The sequence below is a fragment of the Sceloporus undulatus genome, chromosome 4 (genome assembly GCF_019175285.1).
Source record: "Sceloporus undulatus isolate JIND9_A2432 ecotype Alabama chromosome 4, SceUnd_v1.1, whole genome shotgun sequence".
Lineage (NCBI taxonomy): Eukaryota > Metazoa > Chordata > Lepidosauria > Squamata > Phrynosomatidae > Sceloporus > Sceloporus undulatus.
This window is the reverse complement of record NC_056525.1, coordinates 29,854,253-29,879,284: the sequence shown is the minus strand read 5'-3', so window position 1 is coordinate 29,879,284 and position 25,032 is coordinate 29,854,253. Positions and strand designations below refer to the sequence as shown.

At 39.4% G+C, this 25,032-nt stretch overlaps 2 protein-coding genes across 8 annotated transcripts in view; both read left to right on the top strand.

The window, feature by feature from the left end:
• Window positions 1-25,032, top strand: part of NCOA3 (nuclear receptor coactivator 3) — a 1,019,275-nt gene that overhangs the window by 601,312 nt on the left and 392,931 nt on the right. The gene's annotated exons all lie outside the window — the stretch shown is intronic.
• The window catches only part of EYA2 (EYA transcriptional coactivator and phosphatase 2), a 201,098-nt gene that overhangs the window by 168,218 nt on the left and 7,848 nt on the right, over window positions 1-25,032 (top strand). For all 6 annotated transcript variants that reach the window (XM_042465931.1, XM_042465926.1, XM_042465928.1 and 3 more), the window contains 4 exons: window positions 12,167-12,225; window positions 14,131-14,291; window positions 21,353-21,467; window positions 22,008-22,129. In XM_042465931.1, the coding sequence (XP_042321865.1) occupies window positions 12,167-12,225; window positions 14,131-14,291; window positions 21,353-21,467; window positions 22,008-22,129 (457 nt within the window). The remainder of the gene's footprint in view (window positions 1-12,166; window positions 12,226-14,130; window positions 14,292-21,352; window positions 21,468-22,007; window positions 22,130-25,032) is intronic.

The following is a 25,032-nucleotide window of genomic DNA, read 5'->3' as shown; positions in this document are numbered from 1 at the left end:
TTTGGATACAGACTGTTTAAATTATTCCTCAGAACATTTGTATTTCAAGGGGTCAAACTAGACAAAGCTAGATGACCAGCAACCCAGTTTAAAAAACTGAAACATGGCAGTATGAGAATTTGATAGACACACTGAAGGAGATATCTGACCATTTTCTCAAAGGCCACTTTTCTGAGCATAGAAACATAGGAAGATGACTTAGGAGTCAGAGTACTGGTCCATCTGACCCAGTGTTCTCAACTCTGGCTGGCAGCATCTTTTCAGGGTTTCAGGCAGGACTTTTTCCAGCACTACTGGGATATTTTTCATACCATAAATACCCTGAAGGTACCATGTGATCTTGGAAACTACTCAGAGTCAGTCTTGGTTAATACTTGAATGGCAGACCACCAAGGAATATCAAGTGCTGTAGGCTATATTTCAGGGGAAAGTATTGCCAAACCACCTCTAAGTCTTCCTTGCTTGCTTGTGAAATTCATGAAGTCACCATAAGTTGACTGGCAATCTAAAGGTACATATATACACAGTTGTACCAGGATATTGTAGGGATCTAACATTAGAACTTTTGGATGTAAAACATATAATGCGCTACTGAACTATGTACTTTCTTACTCCCCCTGCATCTACCTTCCCCCTTTCAAAGAAAGAAGTATTTTCCCTGCAGGAAAATGTAGCCAGGAGAGAGGAATTTGATCAGAAAAATGACATAGGGAAAGGGTTGAGTAAACCTGCCTTTCCTGTTGCCCCAATCTTTTAGTGTAAACAAAAAACACTAGGTGACCATTCACTCAAATCTGGTATCTCATCTAATTTGGCCTAATTGGATTCTGATGGGGAAAAAGAAAAGGAAGAAAAGCAGGCAGAAAGATTGATCACTGTTTTATCTGCCAAGTTGTGGCATGCTGTAGCACCATCAAGTGGTATATGATAGTCATGCGAGATTGGTTAGCTTATATCTACACAGTAATCAAAAACTATATCTATTCAGCATATTTACTTGTATGTTAATGTGTACACAAAAAGAGCTTATGAGATTGTAGAAAGGGGAACCATGAGAGGAAGGGGAATATAGCCTTCTGTCCTAGACCCAGGTAAAACAGCCTCTTTTGTTAGTTTGTTCCCAATAAAAAAATTCCACCTTGTGAGATCAGCCTTGTACATGTATGCCTGTATTTTGAGGTCCTCTGCTCCTGCTTGTGTAACTGTATTGGTATTCCATATCAATCAGTTAAATAAATTTGACATTCCCCAGTTAAGGTCAGTTTTCCCATACTGGGAATAAAACAAAGACTAGATGCATTCCATTTCAAAACAGTGCTTTAAATTTTCAGCTCAAACTCCAAAGAAAATGTTCATTTATTTATTTCATTAATTTATATGCCACCTTTCTCCTGGAGTGGGACTCAAGGTGGCTCACAGATTAAATTCATTTAAACTTTATCCATCCGATTTTAAAAACAATTAACATCATTTCATTTAAGCAGTATAAAATTACATTAAAAATTCAAAAGTTAAAACAGCACACACCCCAATGAGAAGCCACCCTGAAAGTGAAACATATTAAAAAGCCTGCCTGACCAAAAACATCTTTACCTTCTGGCTAAAGGAAAGCAGGGAGAGGTCTAGCCTAGCAGGAAACTACAGGAAACTAAAATAAAACAAAAAGATGTAAAATATTTAAGGAATTGGAAGTTGGGACAATTGTTTAGCTCAAATAATGATGAAAAGAAAGGTGGAGTCTCCCTTTATATTCAAAATAAAATCCCTGTCAAGGAATGTTTTAAAGATCAGGAAGGACATTATGTGGGTGTCAAAGTAAAAATACAAGACCAAGAAATTTTGATAGTAGGTAGTTTCCTGTAAACACAGAATGTCAAAATGTTTTTTCTCCAAATAATGAAATATACATCTTCTTTTGTGAATAGCACTGATACCTTTAATATTCCAAGAGCAAATTTTAATGTTCATCATCAAAATAATTCAATAAAATACAAGTAAGTAAGTCAAGAAGTAAAATAAAATTTCAAAAGCTCTGTACACAAGTAAGTACTATAATGTACTTTCTCCTTCTTCAGTAATGTCTCCTTTATTAAAAATTTTGATCAGACTCTGTTTCAGCCTTTTTCATATCTTCCTCCTTCTGTCTGTTCATTTTGTCATTATCATCCTTATTCATCTTGGCATCTTTTTATCTTGTTTGAGCTCTTGTTTCCATATTATCTATTCTTTCTCTTTCTTGTCTTTGAAGTTTTTTATAGAAATTCTCAGACTTTTCTTTCGTATTTAATTTGTGTCTCCTTTGTCTGTACGCAAATGAGACTCCTTATGCTTAGATAGCAGTTGTGTTAGAGTTTTATATTCCTGCCTTCTTTTGAATATAGCCATCGAAATGTCCTTTAAAATGCCAATAGGTTTTTCTTCAATTGTAAATGTATCTGTATAACTTTTCTGTAATATCTCTTCATGAACTTTTGTTCTTGTTAAACAAATTACAATGTCTCTAGACAGTTGCCTTTCCTTAGCTAATAATGAGTTTACATGAAAGATCTTATCAATATCATATTCTAGTTCCGCTTCCGTTATGCCAATAAAATTGGCCAAATATGGAACAACAGTTTGATAAAGATTTTCCTATGCTGATTCCGGCACTCCGCAGAGCTTCAGGCATCTCTCGCAATATCTCAGTTCTTGGATCAAAGATGTATTTTCTTCCGACTTCTGTCTGTCTGATATACATTTCACATTTTCTTCTAGACTTGTTGTTTTAGTTCTAAGTAAATCAACATCTTTTTTCAAAGTGGTGATTTCACTGGAGATTGAGTCAAGTTTTTTTTTCCAAATTTTTCCAGCCCTCTATTGAGGTTTTCACTAGTTTCCTTTCTATTATCTTGCAGTTCCTGCCAGATTTCTGATTTGAAATTCCGCATTTCCTCAACTAACATTTGACTTGAGTCTATTTGTTTGTTGGCCGTATCTGTAGAGCCTCTTCTGATCTGCGTGGGTATTTGTGGTCTAAATTGTTGTGGTTTCTGGTATGCTGTCATGATCTTACACAAAATACCTTATTTCACAGTATTATGGCTTGAAATACTATTATAAATGCATAGAAAACAGTCCAACATTTGTTACTACAGTGTTAATCTAGTGTGTTATTGTTCTCACAATATTATGATATAACTGTATCACACAAACTGCAGTTAATATAAGTCAGTTAAGTAAGAGTGGAGGATATACAAATTATGTTAATACTAATTTTACTTTTCCCTAGTGACCTTAGATAAGATATCCTATATTGAATTAAGGTAAAGTTTAACACTGTATACTTTGACTATGCTTCTCTTCACTCCTATTCTGTTTGCAGTTAACAGTGTTGCCACATTCTTCTACCCAGCCTGAAAATATTAAGAATATTTAAACTCCCATCAGTAAGCTTAAAGTAGTGTATATGCGTTCACAGTTCTGATATCCTTAAAAAGAAAAGATTAACACACAGTTCTGGTCCCACACTTTTTAAAATATGTTCTATCTTAAATGAGGCAACAAAGAGGAACAGAATGAACTACTTCCAACTACAGTAAATACAGTCTTTTAGATTATCTGGACCAAGCTGTATAGGGCTTTATAGGTCATGACCAACACTTTGAATTGGGCCTGGAAACAAACCAGTAGCCAGTGAAGCTATTTTTAATAAGGGAGTCATATACATATAGTAAATTAGAACAAAGTGCTAATGGGACAGTATAAAATATATATTTATGTGAGGGCCAAGCAGTTTTCATAACATTACATTTGGGACTATGAATAACAGAGAACTCTTCCTGAGTTTGAGATTTGCTGGGGAAGAGGAAGAGGAGATTTGGATGGGTCCGTCTGAACCAGCATGATGTACTGAACTAGGGAGATTATTTCATTACAAAAAAACGCACCTTATCCCCAATAGGATACAGTCGCATTTTGGATTGCATGTGAGTCTTGTTGTACACATAAATGTCACTGCTGCTGCCAGGCGACTGCAACCCGTATGCAGCCCGGCTGATTTTCAAAGACAGGAAACTCCCGTCTTTGTAAATCGGCTGGCTAAGCGCGGCTGGGACCTGGGTTGCATGTGGATTGCAGTCACCTAGTGGCAGCAACAGCATTTTTGAGTGCAATAAACCCGCTTGCAATCCGAAACATGACTGTATCCCATCGGGGATAAGACACAGTTTTGGTAATGTGATAATATCCTAGGACTCTAAGACACCAGCATTTGAGTCCCTGTGCAGTTGTAGAAAGCCCCATCTGGGCAAACCACACTCTCTCATCCTTAGAGAAAAAAAGCAATGGCAAAACTAATATATCATCAAGAAAACCCTATGATAGGGTCACCATATGTGAGAATCAACTTGAAGGCATATAACAACAGCAGTAACAACAACAAACTGTATGAGAATCAATCAGAGCCAGAGAATTACTTTACAAAATGCTTTTATTTCTATTACCATATGTGCATTTATGTGCACAAATGTGTGCATACACATGTGGAAATTTTGTACAGGGCCCCATAAACTGTTTGACCAGGAATGGAAGACTCTGGTACTAAAAATACACAGTGTCATTAGTTAGTAATACTTCTAACTGCTGTAACATACAAATCTTCAAAGTTTCAGCTTTCACAGCCTATGAGTCAGAATCCTCATGCTCTTTGAGCCCATAAAATCCAGAATTTCACTGAGCGCTTGCTATCTCCTCTTTATATCACTTCACCTCTGATCACCAGAGAGACATTACAGCACCACAGCAAATGTGCTGGGCAACCAAAAATGGTTCTTGTGGTTTATTTTAATTACCCACATGGCCTGTATGAAGCACACTAATCACACAACCCTGTGAGATCTCAGCGTATCAGTTAAAGCCACCACATGTGGAGCCTGGACTAGGAAATGTCCTCATTACCAAACTTTATTCAAGCAAAACTGGAGTCTTGTATTTAGCCACCCAGATGTTCACATCCTCCTTTTCTTGCTTACCAAGGTCTCTAAAGCAAAATCTGCAAGAATGAAAAATTAGTCTAGTAACCAAGTACTGTAGTAAAATATGGTCTACATTCTTGCCTTGTCCAGTTTTGCTATGTTTTACGCCGTAACATGATAGTGTCGGTCGGTGGACTATGAGGTAGTGTCTCACTAAGTGTCATGGTATTTTATTAAGTCAGAAATGTGATAGCTACTGTTGTCAAGCTTTAGCATTCAGAACAATTCATTCACAAATGAGAAAAGCAGATCCTTCCACAAATGCCTTTCCCCTGACATAATTTTCACTGCACAGTGCAGCTGAAGTTGAGTGGGCTGCCACAATATTATTCCAGCATGGCTTACACCATGTCACATGCACGGTTATGAATGTTTTTATCATTTTGGTGAGGCATGTGTGTGAGTGTGCCAGCAGAAATGTGCTTTTGATTCTGTTTTCTCAAGACATGTTTGTAGAGTCAGCCCTCACTTAAAATGCAGCCTGAATGTGACTAAGGAAGGAAGGAACTAGAGATATAACCATAAGTATGGAATTATTGGTATATCAGATTTGCCTACAGCAGAAGATGGTATTTTTACAATGCTCAAGCAAGTTAAATAAAGACGAATGTGTCTCTAACATGAATCTTGTCTTTTTCTTTTTTCATTCTAAAACAGTTGTGTCAAAGGGTGTAATGTAAAATAGTAATGTAAAATGTACATGGATTTTTTTGAGCTATTAATCCACATTGCACACAGTGTAAGATGCTAAGAGAGGTCTCAAACCGGAGACTCCAGAAGGCAGGAACTATCACAGCATGGAATGTTACTCTCAGAAATTCCCAGCCAGCATTGGCAGTGAATTCTGGATGTAGCGATTTAAACGTAAAATTTCCAAGCTCTGACACCTTATCTCAGGGGTAGGCAACCCTTTTGAGTCGGGGGCCAGGTTGCTGTCCCTCAGACAACTGGGGGGACGAAGCCAAAAAATAAATAATTAAATAATTTTTTAAAATTAAGTAAATAAATAAACCGGGACAAATGTAGGACAAAATTTTCAAATGGAAGGCACTTTTAAAATAAAAAATGGAGGACACGTGAAAAAATTTGCTGATTTTTTAAAAAATGTTAAGATAAATACATGTTTCTGAGGCTTCTATAGACAATTGCCCTACCATGCCCCTTGCGCAAGACGCCAAAGGCCCCGGCAGCAATCAGCGGCAGGACCGGGCTGGGGCCAGTCCCAAGGCCTCACTGGGCCGCATCCGGCCTGCGGGCCGCAGGTAGCCTACCCCTGCTTTATCTCATATAACACCAGTACTCCAATTCCTTGGCAACCCTAACAGATGACATTCAAGAGGAAATCAAAGATGCTATCTAGGATGCAATACTAACCCACCTCAGTATTATCAGATGAATTCATAGTATCCTATTTTTGGAAAAAGCCAGGATATAATTTCAATCAATAAATAAAATAATCTACAACCAAAAGATCATATCCAAACATCCAAAAAGTTTGGGTTTCAGAAACAGTCTGAGCAACGGTAAAAGAAAGTGAGTCAGATTGCTTTTTCAGGTATACTTGAGATCCATAAAACATGAAAGCCAAAACCACAATCAATATAAAGGCAGTATCACCCAAATACAATTCTTAATCCCAACTAGACGGAACCTATTCAAGTAATGGAATTTGTATGTGTTGAGTTACATAGTTTACTGATTCAACTGTGCTACTTTTCCTTGAAACTTAGCAGTTAGATTCAGATCTATATGTTTAGGTTGTAGCTACTTTTAGTCTCCGATAAGCATCCATTTATGCTTTATATTTTTATACAGTACTTCCATATTTAGCATATATTGGCTGGCATCTTACATCAAGCAGGTAGACCATAACACTCCACCTGCTCAATTCTACGTTCATCCCCCACATAACGTTCCATCTTTATTTGAACAGGGCTCAAGAAGCTATCCTCTAGTCCAGTAGTTCTCAAACTTTGGTCCCCCAGATGCTTTGGACATCAGCTCCCTCATTGCTGGCCAAGCCTGCTGGAGCTTCTGGGAATTGAAGTTCAAAGCATCTGGACGACCAAAGTTTGGGAATCACTGCATCTAGTCTTTTGCATCCAAAACCTCGCTCCCTACACTGCCAGCAGCTCTGAAGAGAGAATGCTGCTGCTTACAAGTGGAAAGAAGAAGAAGAAGGGAGACAAGCCAGGTTATGAAGAACTGGCTGATCTTGGCTCAGAGGGGCAGAAAAGGAGTGTAGGTTCACAAATGAGGTGCATTCTCCTTTCACTTCCCCTCAGACCTATCTTGTCTGACTGCCTCCCCATCAATAAGTAAAAATAGTCGCCCACCCCAGGGCTTGACAGCTGTTGTTGTTGTTGCTGTTGTTGTGTGCCTTCAAGTCATTTCTGACCTAAGATGAACCTATCACTGAGTTTTATTGGCAAGATTTGGCATTGCCTTCTCCTGAGGCTGAGAGCATATGATTTGCCCAAGATCACCCAATGGGTTTCCAAGGCCGAACAGAAAACTGAACCCTGATCTCCTATTCCTGGATGTTTCCTGATCTCCAGAATTGTAGTCCAACACTAAAACCTCTACGCTATGCTGGTTCCCTGGTGTGGTTATACTGACTGGGTATTCTGAAACTTGTTGCCCAAAAAAGGAACATTTCCAAGCTCTTCATAAAATTTTTAAAAAATGAAAATTGTACTGCAGCCCTTTGGGATTTTGACTTTCCAAGATCATTGTCTTTTCTGGACTCAGCCTTTGCTCTGGTTCTTTCTGTTACTCTGTCATTTTCTCTTTAGGGTTGATTGGCACTTTCCTCCTAATGCAAAGCGCATCTTGGAAACATAAGCAGCTGCCTTATTCCAATGGGTAGGAATTTACATCATCAAGATAAATCATCAAGAAAGAGGGAGGGAAAGGGCAGATATCTGCATAAAATGTCATGTACCAATTCACAGGTCTAGACCCATATTTAAAAATAATTTTAATACAAATAGAATGCACCTCACCACAAATGGGATGACTTAGATGCCTATTCAGTGAGAAGAAAGTGAACAAACCCAAGGCATGAGCTTCCTTCTTCTCATGATTCTTGATCTTTGAGCCAGACTTGGCCTGGACAGCCCTTCAAAGAGAAGATGTTTTTGTGACACATGGGCACCCTGTGTTTTGAGTCACATCCTTAGTCCGCCAAGCTTTTCTCTCTTTGTATTGATAAGCAGCAGGATTCAGACAAAAGTGTTTCCCAGGAGATGTCAAGGATTAAACCTAGAAAATTCTGTATGCCAATCATGTGTTCTTTTATTGGGCTATTTCATGTGAAAGTATGGGATGGGTTATTTCCATGATGAGTATAGCAAGAGAGAAAGGAGTAAATCTTCTGTGTGTGTTTCACACACACACACACACACACACACACACACATATACATACAGTGATCATTTTTGTTTTGAACAGCCATATTAAATGCAGCAGTTTAAAAAATATGTAATTTGACCAGCAATCTGCTCACTAATAGTACCATTAAATTTTATTAATAAAAGCCTTTCCAGTGTGTGGCTTCAGCATATTTCAAGGAGGGATTTGGGAGGTGGGGGACAACTTGCCCATTTGCATGTACTTTGCAGCATGCGTGTTTTTTTTCCTGCTTACATAAAGATGCTTCCTGAGTCTTTAGGAATTTGGAATGTCAAATCAAATAAAGAAACCATTAAAACAACATTTTAAAAGTTTTTTGAGGTTGAGACCTCCTCCACTCAGACAATAAAGAACTTGGAAAATAAGATTTGAAGTGCATATTTTATAGTGGCTGAATTCCAAGTGTATAATATATTAAGGTGGACTTGGTTGTTGATTTTTCCTCCAGTATTTGTCTAACAGTTTATAGATATGCACAAGGAATTGGGTTTATAGCAGCCATATTTTCTCGTTCCTTCTCTCAATCTCCATGCCTTAACATCATGAGAAGGGAAATGATAACCATTCCCAATTTATTAATGTTGTCTGTATGAAAAAGGACCTTCTTCAGTCATAGTAGGATAGACGTAGAATTTTATAAAGTAAGGTTGGGTCTTAATGTTGCCCAGTATAGGAGCCTCAGGAACCAGCAAAGAGAGGTGGGAAAAGATCCCATCTAATTGTATCCCAGTCAGTCCATCTCAGCCCTGGCACAGACCATCTCAGCCCCCCACCCCCCATCACCACCTTCCAGAGAGAGGAGAGGAGAAATAGCTGGGAGGAAGAAGAAGGGAAAAGCTAGCCACTTGAGTCCATCTCGGCCCTGGAACAGACCATCTCAGCCCCCCCTCCACCTTCCAGAGGGAAGAGAGGAGAAAACAGAGAGGACAGACACGGAAAATCAAACAAGTGCCAGAAAGCAGATGAGAATAAAATAAAGAAGGAAATGAGGTGGGAAGGAAAAAGGAGGAAGGAGGGAGCAGAAGGGTAGGGACGAAATCCTTCAACAATAATGGGGGGGGGGGAGAGGGGAATGTTAGCATTGAGCACAAGGAAGTGTAGGTGGTCCTCCTTGTGTAACCCCCCACCTAGAAAACCCTATGAGGGGGCATCAAAAGTGTCACACAGACATGACAAGAACACTAACAGAGAGAAAGATAGAAACTAAAGGAAAACACACTTGCAAGAGCAGCAAAGGGCAGTCAAAAATGACAAAGCAAGCAGTAAACACTCAGAGAGGCAAACCCCATCAGAAGCAGCACCACACAAAGCCTTTGACAGAATCATCGAGAAAGAAGATAAGAAGAAAATCAATTCATTTAAAACGTGGTGCTGGAGAAGAGTGCTGAAGATTCCATGGACAGTCAAAAGGACAAAAAATGGGTCCTAGAGCAGATCAAGCTGGAAATATCCCTAGAGGCCAAGATGACAAGACTTAGACTATCATACTTTGGGCACATCATGAGAAGGCATGAATCGTTGGAAAAGACAATAATGTTAGGAAAGGTAGAGCAAAGTTAAAGAGAGGAAGGCCACATGATAGATGGATGGACTTTATTAAAGAGACCATGAATATGAGTTTGCAGGAGCTGGGCAGAGCAGTAGAAGACAGGCGGCCTGGAGATAACTCATCCATAGGGTCACCATGGGTTGAGATCGATGCAAGGGTAGTTAAGAACAATAAACAGAGGGTGCAATCTCACAGTCAAAGATTGATATAGACCTTTAATCCCATTTAAATACCTGGATTATTACTCTGGAGACCAGAGTTCAAATCCTCACTGAGCCATGAAGAGCACTGGATGATTTTAGACAAGTCACATACTCTTAGCCTCGGGCAAACCCCCTCTGAACCAATCTTGCCAGGAAAACCCCACCCTAGAGGCACCATAAGACAAAAATGACTTGAAGGCACACAACAACAACAAATACCTGAAGACAGAAAGAAACCTGAATTGCACATCCTCAGATCTAATATCAGGCAGCTGATCTGTTGGAGCAGTGCCTGCTGTATTATTTCCTCTGACACTTTTCATCTGAACTTGCAAATGTTACGTTTTGGACTATAACTCCCTGAATCCCCACAGCTAGCAGAGTCACTGAACCTTATTTTAGATAGAGTCAGATACATGTATAGGTATACCTCAGTCAACAAAGCCTCTGAGAAAGAAGCTTCTTTTTACAAAGTCTTTTTATGCCTGCTCAGCCCTCCTTCCTCCTTGTCCTCTGCCTAGCAGGAGGCTTTTTAGCAACATCAGCACTGGGAAGATGGTGAAAGGTGGCTAGGGAAACACAGACTAAACAATGTAATAAACCTTGAGCTGGGAAAGAGCGGGATTCTGCTGTAGCTAATTCTATTGTGTCTGTGGCAAGGTGTACACCAGCTACCTCCAGAATTCCTTACTAAGCATGTGTGAATGGCAAAGCAGAGGGGAAAAAACTAGAGCAAATAAGTACACCTCCCCAGCGATTCCCAACACATTAAAAATGATAGATCTACCACTAAAATGGAAATCATAAGAAAAAATGCATATTGGTGAAAGAAATAATTATCCCTGAGTGCATTTTGAAAGAAATGGTATCTGGAAGGTTCAGTGTGTATCTCTTTACTCATGCAAGGCTTGCCTGAACTGTCTGTTTCATTTCACATGTGCCTATCTTTAGTTCTGAATAAAACATCTGCTGAAACATGTTCAAGCTACTCTTCTTTTTTGTGATGTAGAAACCTATCCTTATTCTTTCCATATTTTTTCTACCTCTGGTACCAAAATGTCTGTTAAAGAAGCAATAATGCTCAGAACATATGTACTTTGTTAACTGTTGTATACCTGCATTAAAGTGTTTCCAGTCAGAGCATTCTACTCACTAGTAGTTAGAGGCAGTTTACATCTATTCCTTCTTTTTCACCTTCATGGATTTTGTTCAGTAAGGGGAAAAGGCAGAAGAAGTAGTGGGAAAGCAGGGTGAATTACAAGTAGAGGATGATGTTACCTAAAATCCTCATAGGATTCTTTGAATACGACAAGCTGATGGTGTAATGAAGGACTCATATGAAACTGCTGCCAAACTGCAGAATTAAAGTTTGACACCACTTTCATGGCTTCATACTATGGAATCCTGGAATTTGTAATTTTTTGTGGCACCAGAAATCTCTGACAGAGAAGGAAATACTTCACAAAACCACAGATCCTAGAATTCAACAGCACTGAGCCATGACAGATAAGTGGTGTCAAACTGCATTAATTCTGCAGTGTAGATGCAGTGCAAAACAGCTTGTTAGTTTTTCTTAGCACTTCCTGCTTTTAAATAAGTTACAGGCTTAGATTTAGAAAGTACTAATAATGTCTTCTTGAATCACAATGATTTTTCTTTACATGTTTCAACATTGCCTTGAATGAATAGCAGGCAATTTAGCCTTAGGTGAATAAAGAATTGTATAAGTGACTTTATTGTCTGAGAGAATTACTGTGTTTAACCACATAGTACTCATGTTCTGGGAATGTGGTATCTGAAATGTTGCTTGTAATCTGATTACTATAATTGACCAGAAATTGTTGGGGAATCTTTCCTCAGCTTGGTTTCTGTTGCACGAAATCTCTCCATTGTTGTTGTGTTTCAGTTTTTGGGTGGGTGAGTTGCTCTTTCTCTTAACAAAGAAATAGTCCTTTCCTGGCTGATTGCATTTTGGAAATGATTTTCAGGACTGTGACCAGATACATATAGATGATGTATCATCAGATGACAATGGGCAAGATTTAAGGTAAGCCATCTCTACTGCAGCATCTTGTGCAACCAGCCCCCAGCTATTTATTGATATCTGGAGAATAGCCAGTAGCATAAATGTATCTCTTGGATTTTGGTAGCCTTACATCCTTACATGTTGGAACTTCTGTGTTCTCACAAAGCAGTTAGCTCACTTTTTTATTTTCTCATAGCTGTCAGTTGCCTCAAAGGTGAATTAGGTCTGACTCTTTTTTGTTAGTCTCAACTAGAGTAGACCCATCAATTTATTTGTTATATGCATCAGATCCACATAACAGTGCCAGGAGATGTATCTTGTATGTTTAAATTAATCTCCCTATGAGATTATGTTAGTACAGTATGTGCCTTCAAGTCACCTGTCTATTTATGACAATCCTATGAATTTCATTGTTTATTCTTAGAAAAGGAATACTCAGTGGTGGTTTGCCATTGCCTTCCTCTGAAATATAGCCCACAGAACCTGTTATGTCTTGGAGGTCCCCTTTCCAAATATTAATCAGGCCTAATTCTGCTTAACTTCCAAGATCTGACAAGATTTGATGTCTTCAAGGTGTTTAGGCTAATTTTACGAGATTACATTCCTACCTCCTAAAAGCCACTTTACCTATTGGGCAAAAGGCATATTGCTCACTAGTGCCAACTCTTTGGTGTGGGTTATGGAAAAGACAAGTTGATGCAAATTTTGCTGCCTGAGTCAAAGGGCAAGCTGGCATTCACTCCATTCCATGTACAGAAGCTAACTTGATTGGCAGTTGAACCTTGCCTCAACACAGAAAAGCATCCTCCACTGTAATAATAATAATCATCATCATCATCTTTATTTTTACCCCACCTCTCTGTCAAAAGACAATCGAGGCAGTACACAGAACTGTTCCTCAGGCATCATGATTATTTAGAGGAATCAGAGATATATATATATATATAAAATTTATTCGGTCATTGACCAGCTAGAATCAGAGATATATACAGTTCCAACAGACAAGAATAACCAGGAGCTGTCACTGTGGCTTCCTAGCACCTGCCAGTCAAGATGGTTGCCTCCCTCTATGTAATTGTAAGGCTGGGCTTGTGATTCAGAGTTATAAAAGCCCTCCCAGTTTCTAAAATCAATGAGGGTTGCATAAGAATACAACCGTCTTCTTGTGCTTCTTTTCACTAACATGTTAACAAAAGTTGAGTGTTGGACTATGACTCTGAAGACCCGGGTTCAAATCCCCACTTAGCCATGGAAACCCACCAGGTGATCTTGGGCAAGTCACGCTCTTTCAGCCTCTGAGAAAAGGCAATGGCAACCTCCAGCTGGGCAAATCATGTCAAGAAAACCCTGTGATGGGGTCACCTTAGGGTTGCCATAAGTCAGAAACTGCTTAAAGGCACACAACAACAACAACAAATGGTAACTAGATGTATATTGAGATGTATAACTGTGGGGGGGACAGGGGCCAATTTTTACACCCATGAACCCATTGTGGACTGCATTCAAATGCAAGTCATAATATTTATTTATTTATTTATTTATTTTAATAAATGCAGGGGCTCAGGAGGCTTCAAAGCACTGGCAAACCAGCTTTGTGGTGTGCAAAAGTAGAGTTCAATGGCCTTGTGTTGCTCACAGGCTAACCCAACTGTAGATAATCATTCAGCTAAAGTACAAGCAGTAGTTAAATACTAGGCTAAAAAAGCAAACCAACACAAGGCCACTGAACTCTACTTTTGAGAAATGGGAGGGCAAAACAACCTTTTTTATCTGGTCTCCACTCATTGTCTAAGAAGGCCAGAAGTCTGGAACAAGTCCTCCCCCTTCTCAGTCTCTCCTCTTTTCTCTTTACTAGTTTCTGCATCCTAATGGGAAGTGTAGGTTATAATTTCACCCCTTCCCCTTCTCCTCCTTCCTCTGCCACAGCACATATAATTTCTCAGCAGATGGCTTTCACAGCTCAACCGCTGGAGCAAATCTTTGTCTGGGCTCTGGAGTTCACGGGGGAGTTGACTGGATGAGGAAATTAGCATTCCGCTACCGGAGGGTGAAAGAACTCTACAACACCTACAAAAACAATGTCGGAGGTAAGTGTCTTCCCAAACCATCAGGGAAATCACCTTCTCATCTTGCTATTAGTCTATACTTCAGACCGGATGCACAGAACTGTCTACGTATGTTACAATTTAGAAAGAGAGAAATTCAAAAAAAGAGGAATTGTTTGGGCCATTAATTTCCAGTTATCCTGAGAGATGAGTGGAGAAGGCTTCATAATATAGGTCCACTGGGTGATGAAAGACCCTCCCTCCATCCCAACTGCCACTGGCCTGGCTTCACAGAAAGAGAAGAAACATTACAATGGGTCCTTGGTATTCACTGGGGTTTGGTTTCAGGAACCCTGGTGGATACCAAAATCCATGGATGTTCAAGTCCCATTAAATACAGTGGCATAGTAAAATGGTGTCCCTTATAAAAGATAGCAAAATAAAGGTTTGTTTTTTTTTAATTTATATACAGTGGTGCCTCGGGATACGAAATGATCGGGTTACGAAATTTCCGGGATACGAAAAAGTTGGATTGGCAAAAACTGTTTCGGGTTACGAAATATTTTTCGGGTTACGAAATTCATTTCGGCGCGAAATTCAAATGCTGCAAAGTGCAGCTATAGGCTTTCCAGTGCTAACGGAAAAGTGTTTCGGGTTACGAAATTTTTGGGTTACGAAAGGAATGGCGGAACGAATTAATTTCGTAACCCGAGGCACCACTGTACATTAATATATAAAAATAAATATATATTTGGAATGTATTTATATTTTTAAAAAATATTTTCAAGACGTGAATGGTTGAATCTGTTGATAAGGAATCCATGGATACAGACAGCCAACTCTATTATTTTCAGAAGCTCCTGAGTTGATGTACAAACTGTCACAGCTATGGGTGAATCTGCAGTGCAGAAATAATGCAGTTTGATGTGTGCCTTCAAGTCATTTTGAACTTATGATGACACTAAAGCAAACTTATCATACGACTTTATCACACAGGGAAAATAGGGCAAAATTGGAGTTTAAACAGCTGATTCTCCCATTCAAAACACAATATTGCATTTTAGATTTTCACACATCACTATTAAAGAGGCTATAAAGAGGCAATAAACAGCAACAAATTATTCACGGGGAAAATCCCCAAAATGATTTGTTGCCGTTTATTGCCTCTTTATAGCCTCTTTATTGCCTCTTTAATAGTGATGTGTCTGACAATCTTAAATGTGATACCGCGTTCTGCATGGGAGAATCAGCTGTTTAAAGCCCCGATTTTCCCCATGTGATAAAGTCCATGTTTTCTTAGCAAGATTTATTCAGAGGAACATTGCCATTGCCTTCCCCTAAGGCTGAGAACATGTATTTTTTTAAATATTTTCAAGCAGTGGATGGCTGAATCCATTGATAAAGAATCCATGGATATCGAGGGCTGACTGTATATCTGCTGGACTTAATCCCCTCCCACAGTGCCATCTCCTTTTCTTTTTGTGTCATGTTTTAATTAGGTTGTAAGACTGAGAGCAGGGATCTTTTTGTTGTTCTTTTACTTGTAAGAGTGATGGCATATAGAGTGATGGCATATTATTATTATTATTATTATTATTATTATTATTATTATTATTATTATTATTATTATTATTATTAGAATGTTGGACTAGAACTTCATAGGATGAGGGTTCAAATTCTCACTCAACTGTGGAAACCCACTGGTAGTGAGAAACCTCCCCTGAACAAATCTTGTCAAGAAAACCTCAGCAAGGTTGTCATAAGCTAGAGTCAACCTGACGACACATAACAACAAGAAAAAACATAGTGAGGCAGTTGCAGGATTGCTATCCTGTGAAAGATGGAAAAATGTAATCCTACTTCCTCAAAATGAGCCAAGAGTTGGCACAATTCTGGCATGCATACATTGAAATGGAAGGATAGGATATAAAATTTCTATATTCATACATGGGAGCAAGGCATACATTGAGTCAAGGATCACACCCATGTGTATACTTTTCATGCAGAAGAATTCTAATGTAGTCCCCAGTACTTCCAGTTAGGATTGTGGGTGGCAGAATTGGGAAAGGACTTTGAGTCTAAGCCTTGAGAAACTGCTGCCAGTCAAATTAGGTAATATTGAGCTGGAAAGACTAGGGCTCTGACTCTATTTATGGCACATTATAGGTGAAATCAAATAGGTATGCTGCCAGAGCACAAGTCTTTGTCCATGTACAGTGAGCCCTTCGTATCTACCTGGGTTTGATTCCAGGACTCATTATAGATACAAAATCTTTGGATGCTCAAGTTCCATTAAATCCAATGGGATAGTGAAATCATTTCCCTTATATAAAATGACAAACTCAAGGTTTATCTTTTTAGAATTTATATAGTTTTGAATATTTTCAGGGCATGGGTGGTAGAATCTGTGGATAAGGAGTCCGTGGATATGGAGGGCCAACTGTGCTTATGTTTGGGGGGATAGGAGAAGAGGCTGTTCTCTCTTTCCCACTGGCTCTGCTAGTGAGCAACAGCAGTCAGAGCACTTATGGATGCAGCTCCTTCCCCTTGATTACCCAATATCTACAGGGGAAAGGAACACCCAGATATGTTCCAACTGCCCTTGTGCACCAGACAAAAAAGGAGCAGATCCCACTTTCACCATAAGTTTGTACTTTTCCCCCTCTGTTTTTGAGAGAGGGGTAGCTAGAACATTCCCTAACGTTCTTCTGCAGATTGTCAGTGGCCAAAGGAATGGCCCACAAGCACCATGGATGCTGTTTCCCACCTGGGTCAAGAGCTGTTGTACAGGGTGATCCAGGACATCTCCTTCCACAAGGTTCCCCCCAAATGCATACAAGTGGCTGGTTCATCAGGTTAGCTAGTACACCCTTTTAACATTTTCAGTGCTCATAATAAAGGCATTGCCAAATGTGAATTTTTTTCCTCACAGACCAGCCTCTCCCAATCCTTTTGGGAGAGAATTGATCCTTATAATTCCTAACATTGCTTCATTCCCCATTTTCATAAATGCATTGGTTCATTCTAAGAACACTGAACATGATTTTGAAAGCTTCACAGAGCTATTGATAAAATGTGCTTCAAGTCTTTAGACTGTTAAAGATAATGAGCTGGAAAGATGGATAGGTGCCTTAACAATTTAAATATTCAGATTCACAAAGAATTGTCTTGACATCATCTATACCTGGAGCAGGTCTTTTGTACAACCCATGGACCTCAATTGCCCAATTTTGACACAAGGGGCAGAGAATCCCACAAGTGCCTCTTCCTATCCCTAGTAGTCAAATAGCTAATAACAGTAGTCATAGTAGTAGTAATACAATTACTTTGCTACCATTTCAGCCAAGATTTTGTGGCTGAGGCAGCTGCCTTCTTCTGTTTCATTTAGTAGCATGGCTGGCCCTGCAAACATTAGTGGAAAGGAGAATTATTCATAGATCTGAGGGGAAATACACTTCTGGGGGGGGGGGGGGGACACCTGCCATTCACTTTCATAACCTCATCACAAAAACAGTGGGGAGCCCCACCTGTGCTGAAATCCAACATATCTCAGAGCAGATCTGGCCCAGCATTACCTCATCACATCTGTCATATAGGTAGAGCCGGAACAACCACCAAAAAGAAAAGTGGTAGAAATAGCAATTGGCCCTCCAGGTATTTTAAACTTATGCATTGTCTGCCTTTATAATCCAGAATAATGACCTTCCTGTGGTTATTGGGAATAATGGCTTGGCACACAACTTTTCTGGGGAATTGAGTTCATGGTTAGGCCTTTCCAGTCCTCTGCTTTAGCTCAGAGCATTGGCTGCTCTCTACAGTTTGCTAATCTACAGGAAATAGTCTGCAAACTTTAATGGTTATTGTTTAAGTTCTGTTCATGTTCTGCTGAATGTTTTAAAGGTTCATATAAAATGGTAACAGCTGATAGAGGGTTTTGTTTTTTTAAACTCACCTCCAAACCCTGAGATCCTTTCTGGTTCTTAACTTCCATGACACACATTATTCAGGGGAATTGCAAGATTGCTGAATCTTTATAAGGCTTCACATGGCACTAAGATGTATGAACGTCACACAGTAAGATTGGCACAGAGGGAATTATCTAAAAGAAGTATGGAAAGAAGCAGTCTGGACCACATGTTCTTGTAGGAGGAAGAAGAGGGCTCTTCTCTCTTTTACTCTGAGCAATTTATCTTATCAAAATTACATTTCAAGCTGTTTGGTACCCTGCAAGGCAAAAGTTACACATTGGTAGTTGTTTTCATGGTTATTTCAATCAACTTATCCTGACTCCATAAATGAAGGACCTCCAAGAACCCCAATCATCATCAGCCCTACTCAGGTCCTGCACGCTCAGGGCTATGGCCTTCAGGATTAAGTCAATCAACTGTAATGCAATCATCCTCTTTTTGTACTGCCTTCTACTTTCCCCAGCATTATTATCTTTTTCAATCAGTCATGCTGTTTCATGTGTCCAAAGTGGAATGGCCTCAGTTTTATCATTTTGGCTTCTAGTGAGAATTCAGACTTGATTTGATTTCAGGCCTGTTCATTTGTCTTTTTGGACTATGTCCCTAGCTTCTGACCATAATTCTTCTAGTTCCTTGTTGATTATGCTTAATAACACAAATCTTTTTCTTACATTACAGTATCAGTAAATTCTGCTGAGACGTTGTTCAAGTCATATTTTGCCATGATGACTGGTTTTGTGTTTTTCTTCCATTGGAACTAGGGTGCCATAATTCTCTACTAAAATCTGGGACAAAATGAAGGACAAAATTTAGACCAAAATATAGGATAATTGTAGGATAAAATTTAGCCCAAAATATAGGACATTTAAGGTAATCCATTTTTCTTAAATGTCCTACATTTTGGGCTAAATTTTATCCTACAATTGTCCTATATTTTGGTCTAAATTTTGTCCTACATTTTGTCCCAGTTTTTAGTAGAGAATTATGGCAACCCTAATTGGAACATGCCATCTTAACTAAGGACAGAAACAACAGAATGCTGGCTTCTTACTAACATCTCTGATTTTTCTCCTGCTTGGTTTGTAACATTTTGCCTCATGAAGAAGCTAGTGGAGCTTCGAAAGCTTGCAGCAAGTATATTGTGCATTTCGGTTGGCCAGTAAAGGTATCACTGTTTGGTGGATTTTTGTTTTGATATAAATACTGGTAGTTCATGACCTGTACCACAGTCAGCACCTGATCTAGTTTTAGTTGCAAGAATGGAAACTTCCACTTATGTAGTCTATCTGATTTTTCTATTGATCATCTGGAAATGTCAATGAGTATAGTCTCCTAACTGGTTATATGAAGAAGGTATTTGCAATGAATAGGTAATTGGCCTCACAAAACTCTGTTAGTTTCTCTCCTGCTTCATTTCTTGTACCAACTCCAAAACTTCCTACGTTTTTTCCCCTTTGCTTCCTACTTTAGCATTCCCTTTGCATATTATTAGCATTCAGTCCTGTTTTGGAATGTCATTAATTTCTTCCTTGACTCCACCATAGAATCTTTCAATTTCTTCTTCGTCTACCTCCATGATTGATAGATATACTTGGATTATGGTAATGTTTATAGGTTTTCCCTGAAACCTTATTGACATGATTCGGTCTGACTTTGTGTTACATCATTTCACTGTTTGTTAGATTCAGACTGTCCCATTCCTGACCATTTTAACTCACTCACCCTTAGCACTACTATGTGCATACATTCTATTTTGTTTTGTTTTTTACTATGTCTAGCTTCCCATGGCTCCTATCTCTCATGTTACATGTTCCTGTAAAATGTGTTGTACAACTTTGAACCTTGTTTACATTTTCATATATGCCTATTTGCTTTCCCATCTTTTTGAGTTCTGTTGTTCCCTTTGCCATGTCTCTGTTAGTAATTGTCCTCCGATTCTTCCTTTTAACTATCTGTTTGTGTTCTAATCCTGCCTTTTGATTCATTTTGGGTTGTCTCATTATAGGGTGTTCTTCATGAGAGGGATTCACAAGGAGTTTCATCTTTGGCTCCCTTCACACAGTATTAACTGGTGTCTGTAAGGTCTTCCACCAGTATCACCCACCCCTACTGCTGCTGCTCAGTAGTTGTTGATCTGTTCTAGGACCCATTTATTTGTCTTTTTAGCACTCCACAGTATGTGTAGAACTCTTCTCCAGCAACACATTTCAAATGATTTGATTTTCTTCCTGTCAGCTTTCTTCACTGTCCAGCATTCACAACCATGCATACAAATTGGAGATACGATGGTATGGACAAACCTAACTTTAGTATTCGTTCATATATATTTACACTTCAGGATGTAGTCTAGTTCCTTCATAGCTTCCCTTCTCCTTCCTTGTCTTCTGATTTCTTGATTATATACTCCATTCTGATTAATGACTAAGCTAAATCATCTGTGGTCATTATTTTTGTTTTCTTAATGTTCAATTGTAAACTTGCTTTTGCACTTTCTTCCTTGACTTTCTTCAATAATCGTTCCAGGTTTTTGCTATTCTCTGCTCATAGTACGGTGTCATCTGCATCACTTACATTCTTGATGTTCCTGCCTTCAGTTTCCATGCTTCCTTCTGAATCTTATCCTGCTTTACCTATGATACATTCAACATATACATTAAATGATAATCCCATTTTAGACTAAATCCTTCCAAGATGGCTTGAAAGACTTAAAACGATGAAACATAATGGAGTAATAAGAGAAGTAATGAACAGGATTATAAAATCAGAATTAACAATATTTCATTTTTATTATTTTTCAAAATAAGATATTTGTAGATAATGAGTAAGATAGAAAGGAACAAATCAACAGGAGCTGACTAGGTGATAGGAACAGGCTGTTTATTGTATTATAAACCCCTTTTGCAATGTGGTCTCTCCCATCCTCCCTCCTTCCCCATTTTTGACACACTGTTTATCAACTGTATTTGCTGGCTATTGGTGGGTGGATGGACTTGCCTTTAGAGCACCAGGGTGGACAAGATGGATTTCTTGTTCATTCCACACTCCATGATTCTCTGGTTTTGCAAAAGCCATGTGCAAAGTATTCCATGCCCTCCCACTGGAGTGAGCCACAAATGCTGCTTTCTCTATCTGCAGGTTTAATAGGCACTCCTAAGAGGGAAACTTGGCTGCAGTTAAGAGCAGAACTGGAAGCACTGACTGATCTCTGGCTAACACATGCTTTGAAAGCTCTGGATTTGATACATTCCCGGTAAGAACGGCTTAAGGAGTCGTCTCCAAGTTGCAAACATTTTACTTTCCTCTTGTGTTTTCCAAACAAACCAAGGCATAGTCTTTTATAGGACACCTTTGGTCAGATTTGTGGGGGGCCCATCTGGGCATGTGATGGAGAACTAAATGTAAAACTTGAACATTCAAGTCCAAGTCCTGGCTCTTAGATATGCTTTTTGTGAAACACAAGAAAGTAATAAAGGGAGTCAGCTGCCCAAGAGGTACAGAGTGTAAATGCTATTGGAGTTTTACACCATTTATATCCCCGAAGTGTGATTACGTGTGACATACTTCACTTTCAGACTAGTTTTGAGTTCTAATAAATTATGGAAGAAGAAAAATGTTTACAAGTCTAGCCACTGCTGACTGTGTTAATCACTGATTTCATGGGACTCATTGCTGGCAAACCTTACATCCTGCTTCCAGTTTAGACTAATAGGGTTGGAAAACAAGGATCTCTATTTAGGAAAGGGAGGGGTCCCCTTTTGCTTTCATTCTCATCCTGTTTTCTGTTTTGTAGGCCTAACTGCGTAAATGTTTTGGTAACTACAACCCAACTCATACCAGCACTTGCAAAAGTGCTGTTATATGGTCTAGGCACAGTCTTTCCTATCGAAAATATTTATAGTGCAACAAAGACAGGTAAGAACAACATCACTAAAGTATAGTTGTATAAGCATAACCAATGATATTTAGAGAATGAGTGACAGTTATTGTACATAAATGCTAACCATACCATTGCAGGTTCAGAATGCTTGGAAACCTAGCAATAGCAATAGCAAGTACATTTCTATACTGCTTATCAGTGCACTTAAGAACTCCCTAAGCAATTTACAAAGTGTGAGCTAATTGCCCCCAACAAGCTGGGTACTCATTTTAGTGACCTCGGAAGGATGCCAGGCTGAGTCAACCCTGAACCCCTGACTGGTATTGAACTCACAACCTTGTTGTTTGTGAGTGAGTGGCTGCAATACAGGCATTTAACCACTGCGCCACCTTTATTTGTTATGTTATGCAGCATGACTTTTCCAAGATCACCCAGTGGCCAAGCAAGGGTTTGAACCCTGGTCTCCAAATGGTCCAGTGATCAAACCACTACCCCACACTGCCTCCAGGATAAACTTTTATATAGCGCCATTTTTCAAATTGTGCACAAATTAATGTTGAAAATCACATTCCTGGTCAACTTCCTCAAGTGTACCTCTACATTGGCTGACATAAAATTAGGCTGAAATAATTAGCATACTGTTTTGGACTTCCACCAGCACTTAGAAAGTTACTTTTTAAAATGTAATTGGTCCCAAAAGATACTTTTGAGATACTATTAAAAATCTGAAAGTTATAAATCACTGGCCTGTGATACAAAACCTATTCTCCCACATCCCATTTGCTATCAACACAACAAACACAAAAAATCTGAAGACCACAGCACAAAATTAGCACTTGAACTATGTACTTCTCTACTACTTCTCTACCACCATGTAGTGATCCTTGTAACCATAAAAGTAATTAAAAGCTACAGTAATGCAACAGGAAATGAAGTTGTTACTTATGAAGTTATATCCATAATGTGTCTTAGTTATACCCTCAATCGTGTGGAAGAGAATTTATTTACAAGTAACTAGTTATTTACCAGAGTGACTCACTCTTACATATATAAATAACCTGTAGAATCAAAAAATAATAAAGATGAACCCTAAAACATGGACCTGTGATCCAGAGGTGTTATCACCTGGATTTTTCTCAGAATTTCTCTGTATACCCCTATATTAGAACCAGTTTAGTTATTGGTAAGTTTGGACCTCTCAAGGAGGAACAGCACAGTAAATATGGCTTTGGAGTTCAGAATAATTAATTCTGTCTTCCTTTCTTAGAAAACCTTTATAAAACACAAAAGCCTGAACCTCCTAGGTCCTGTCTGCACTGGCCAAGATACTCCAGGGGCAGCCTGGAGCATCTTGGCTCCAGAGTTTCTCCAGCCTCCCTGTTACCTCAGGCCCTCCATTCCGGTGCTGGGCAGCTGTTTGCACAGACATCCCACTGTGCTGCCTGATGCCATTACTACGGGTCGCTCCACTCTGAGGTCAGAATGAACTGCCCATCTTCAATCACATAGCTGGATGCCTTGTTCTGACATCAGAGTTAGCAACCTGTAGTGATGGTGGACACATTTCTGTTCCTTGTCTTGGAACAGAGAGCTCTGGATCTTCTGGGAAGACCCAGCAAACAGGCTCTTATTTTATACCCCAGGATTGGTGCTGAATGGGCTAGACATTGTCCAGTCTTTTTTCACCAGACTCAGGTTTTGGCCCATACATTATCCAGACTACACACTGAGAGGACAGGGGGAAGCTGGTTTATTTGGTCTGTGCAGACAGCGTCTTAGAAACTAAAATGTCTCAGCTAAGGCCCAGGACAGACCACCCCAAAAGGACGGGCTGGTGGCAGCCTGTTTCCCTCCAGAGGGACACCGCAGCCACCAAACCATGCGACATCCCTACAGAGTAAAAAGAACCAGAAGAACTGTGTTCTTTTTAGGTTGCTGGGCGGACATCATGAGTGCGCCAATGGTGCACTTGTGATGTAACAGACACACAGTGACATGTGGACACTGCACATCCCTTACATCAAGATGGCGGCGCCCATGTGGATGGGACACAACCATCAGGTCACTGCCATTACATACTAGGGTTCCGGACCGTGTGGTTGCTGTGCGGTCCAGAACCCTAGTGTCACTGCCGCCACGCCCCTTTCAGCCCGTCTATCTCAGGCCAATGGCTCTCATACTTCCAGCATCCAATGAGATGAAATGACTCAGTGTTTGGTGAAGCTGAAGGCAGTAGAAAAAGAGGAATTCTGCATTACGGGTGAATAGACTCAATCTAAGAAGACACAGCCCTGAGTTTGCAAGACTTTAGTAGGGTTGTTAATAACAAGGTGTTTGGAATTCTCTCATTCATAGGGTCACCATATGTTTAAGTTGACTTGGTGGCAGGTAACAACAACAAAAGCCTGAACCTTGTTACTAGTTCCCACTGGAGTAGACCCATTTAATTAGTAGGATTCAAATGAGAGACTCACCATTCAACAATTGAATTAATGGGTCTAGTCTAGTTGAGATGACCAAGAGGATTCATAACCATATTCTGCATATGCCATTACTTGTTCACACATGAAGAGAGTATGGGATATAACAAAACAGAAAGTGGTGTAAATCAGAGATGAGGAGAATTTGGCTTTCAGATGCTGGACTGCAGCAACATTCGGTCCTACTCAACACAGAAAAGCAATGAGATATCTTGTCACTTGCTTGATATGGAATATGCATTATTCAGGGACTGCATGACTTATGATTGAACTGCAACTTGTTGGACTGCAACTTATGATTTCAACTCCTGGCTTAGACTGATTTTCAACCAGACCAGTCCGTAACAAGACTTATACAGATGTAACACCTTTGAGACTAACTATGTGAAAGAAGTTGTACCATAACCTTTCGTAGACTTGGTCTACTTCCTTAGATGCATGCAGATGTGACAAGATCC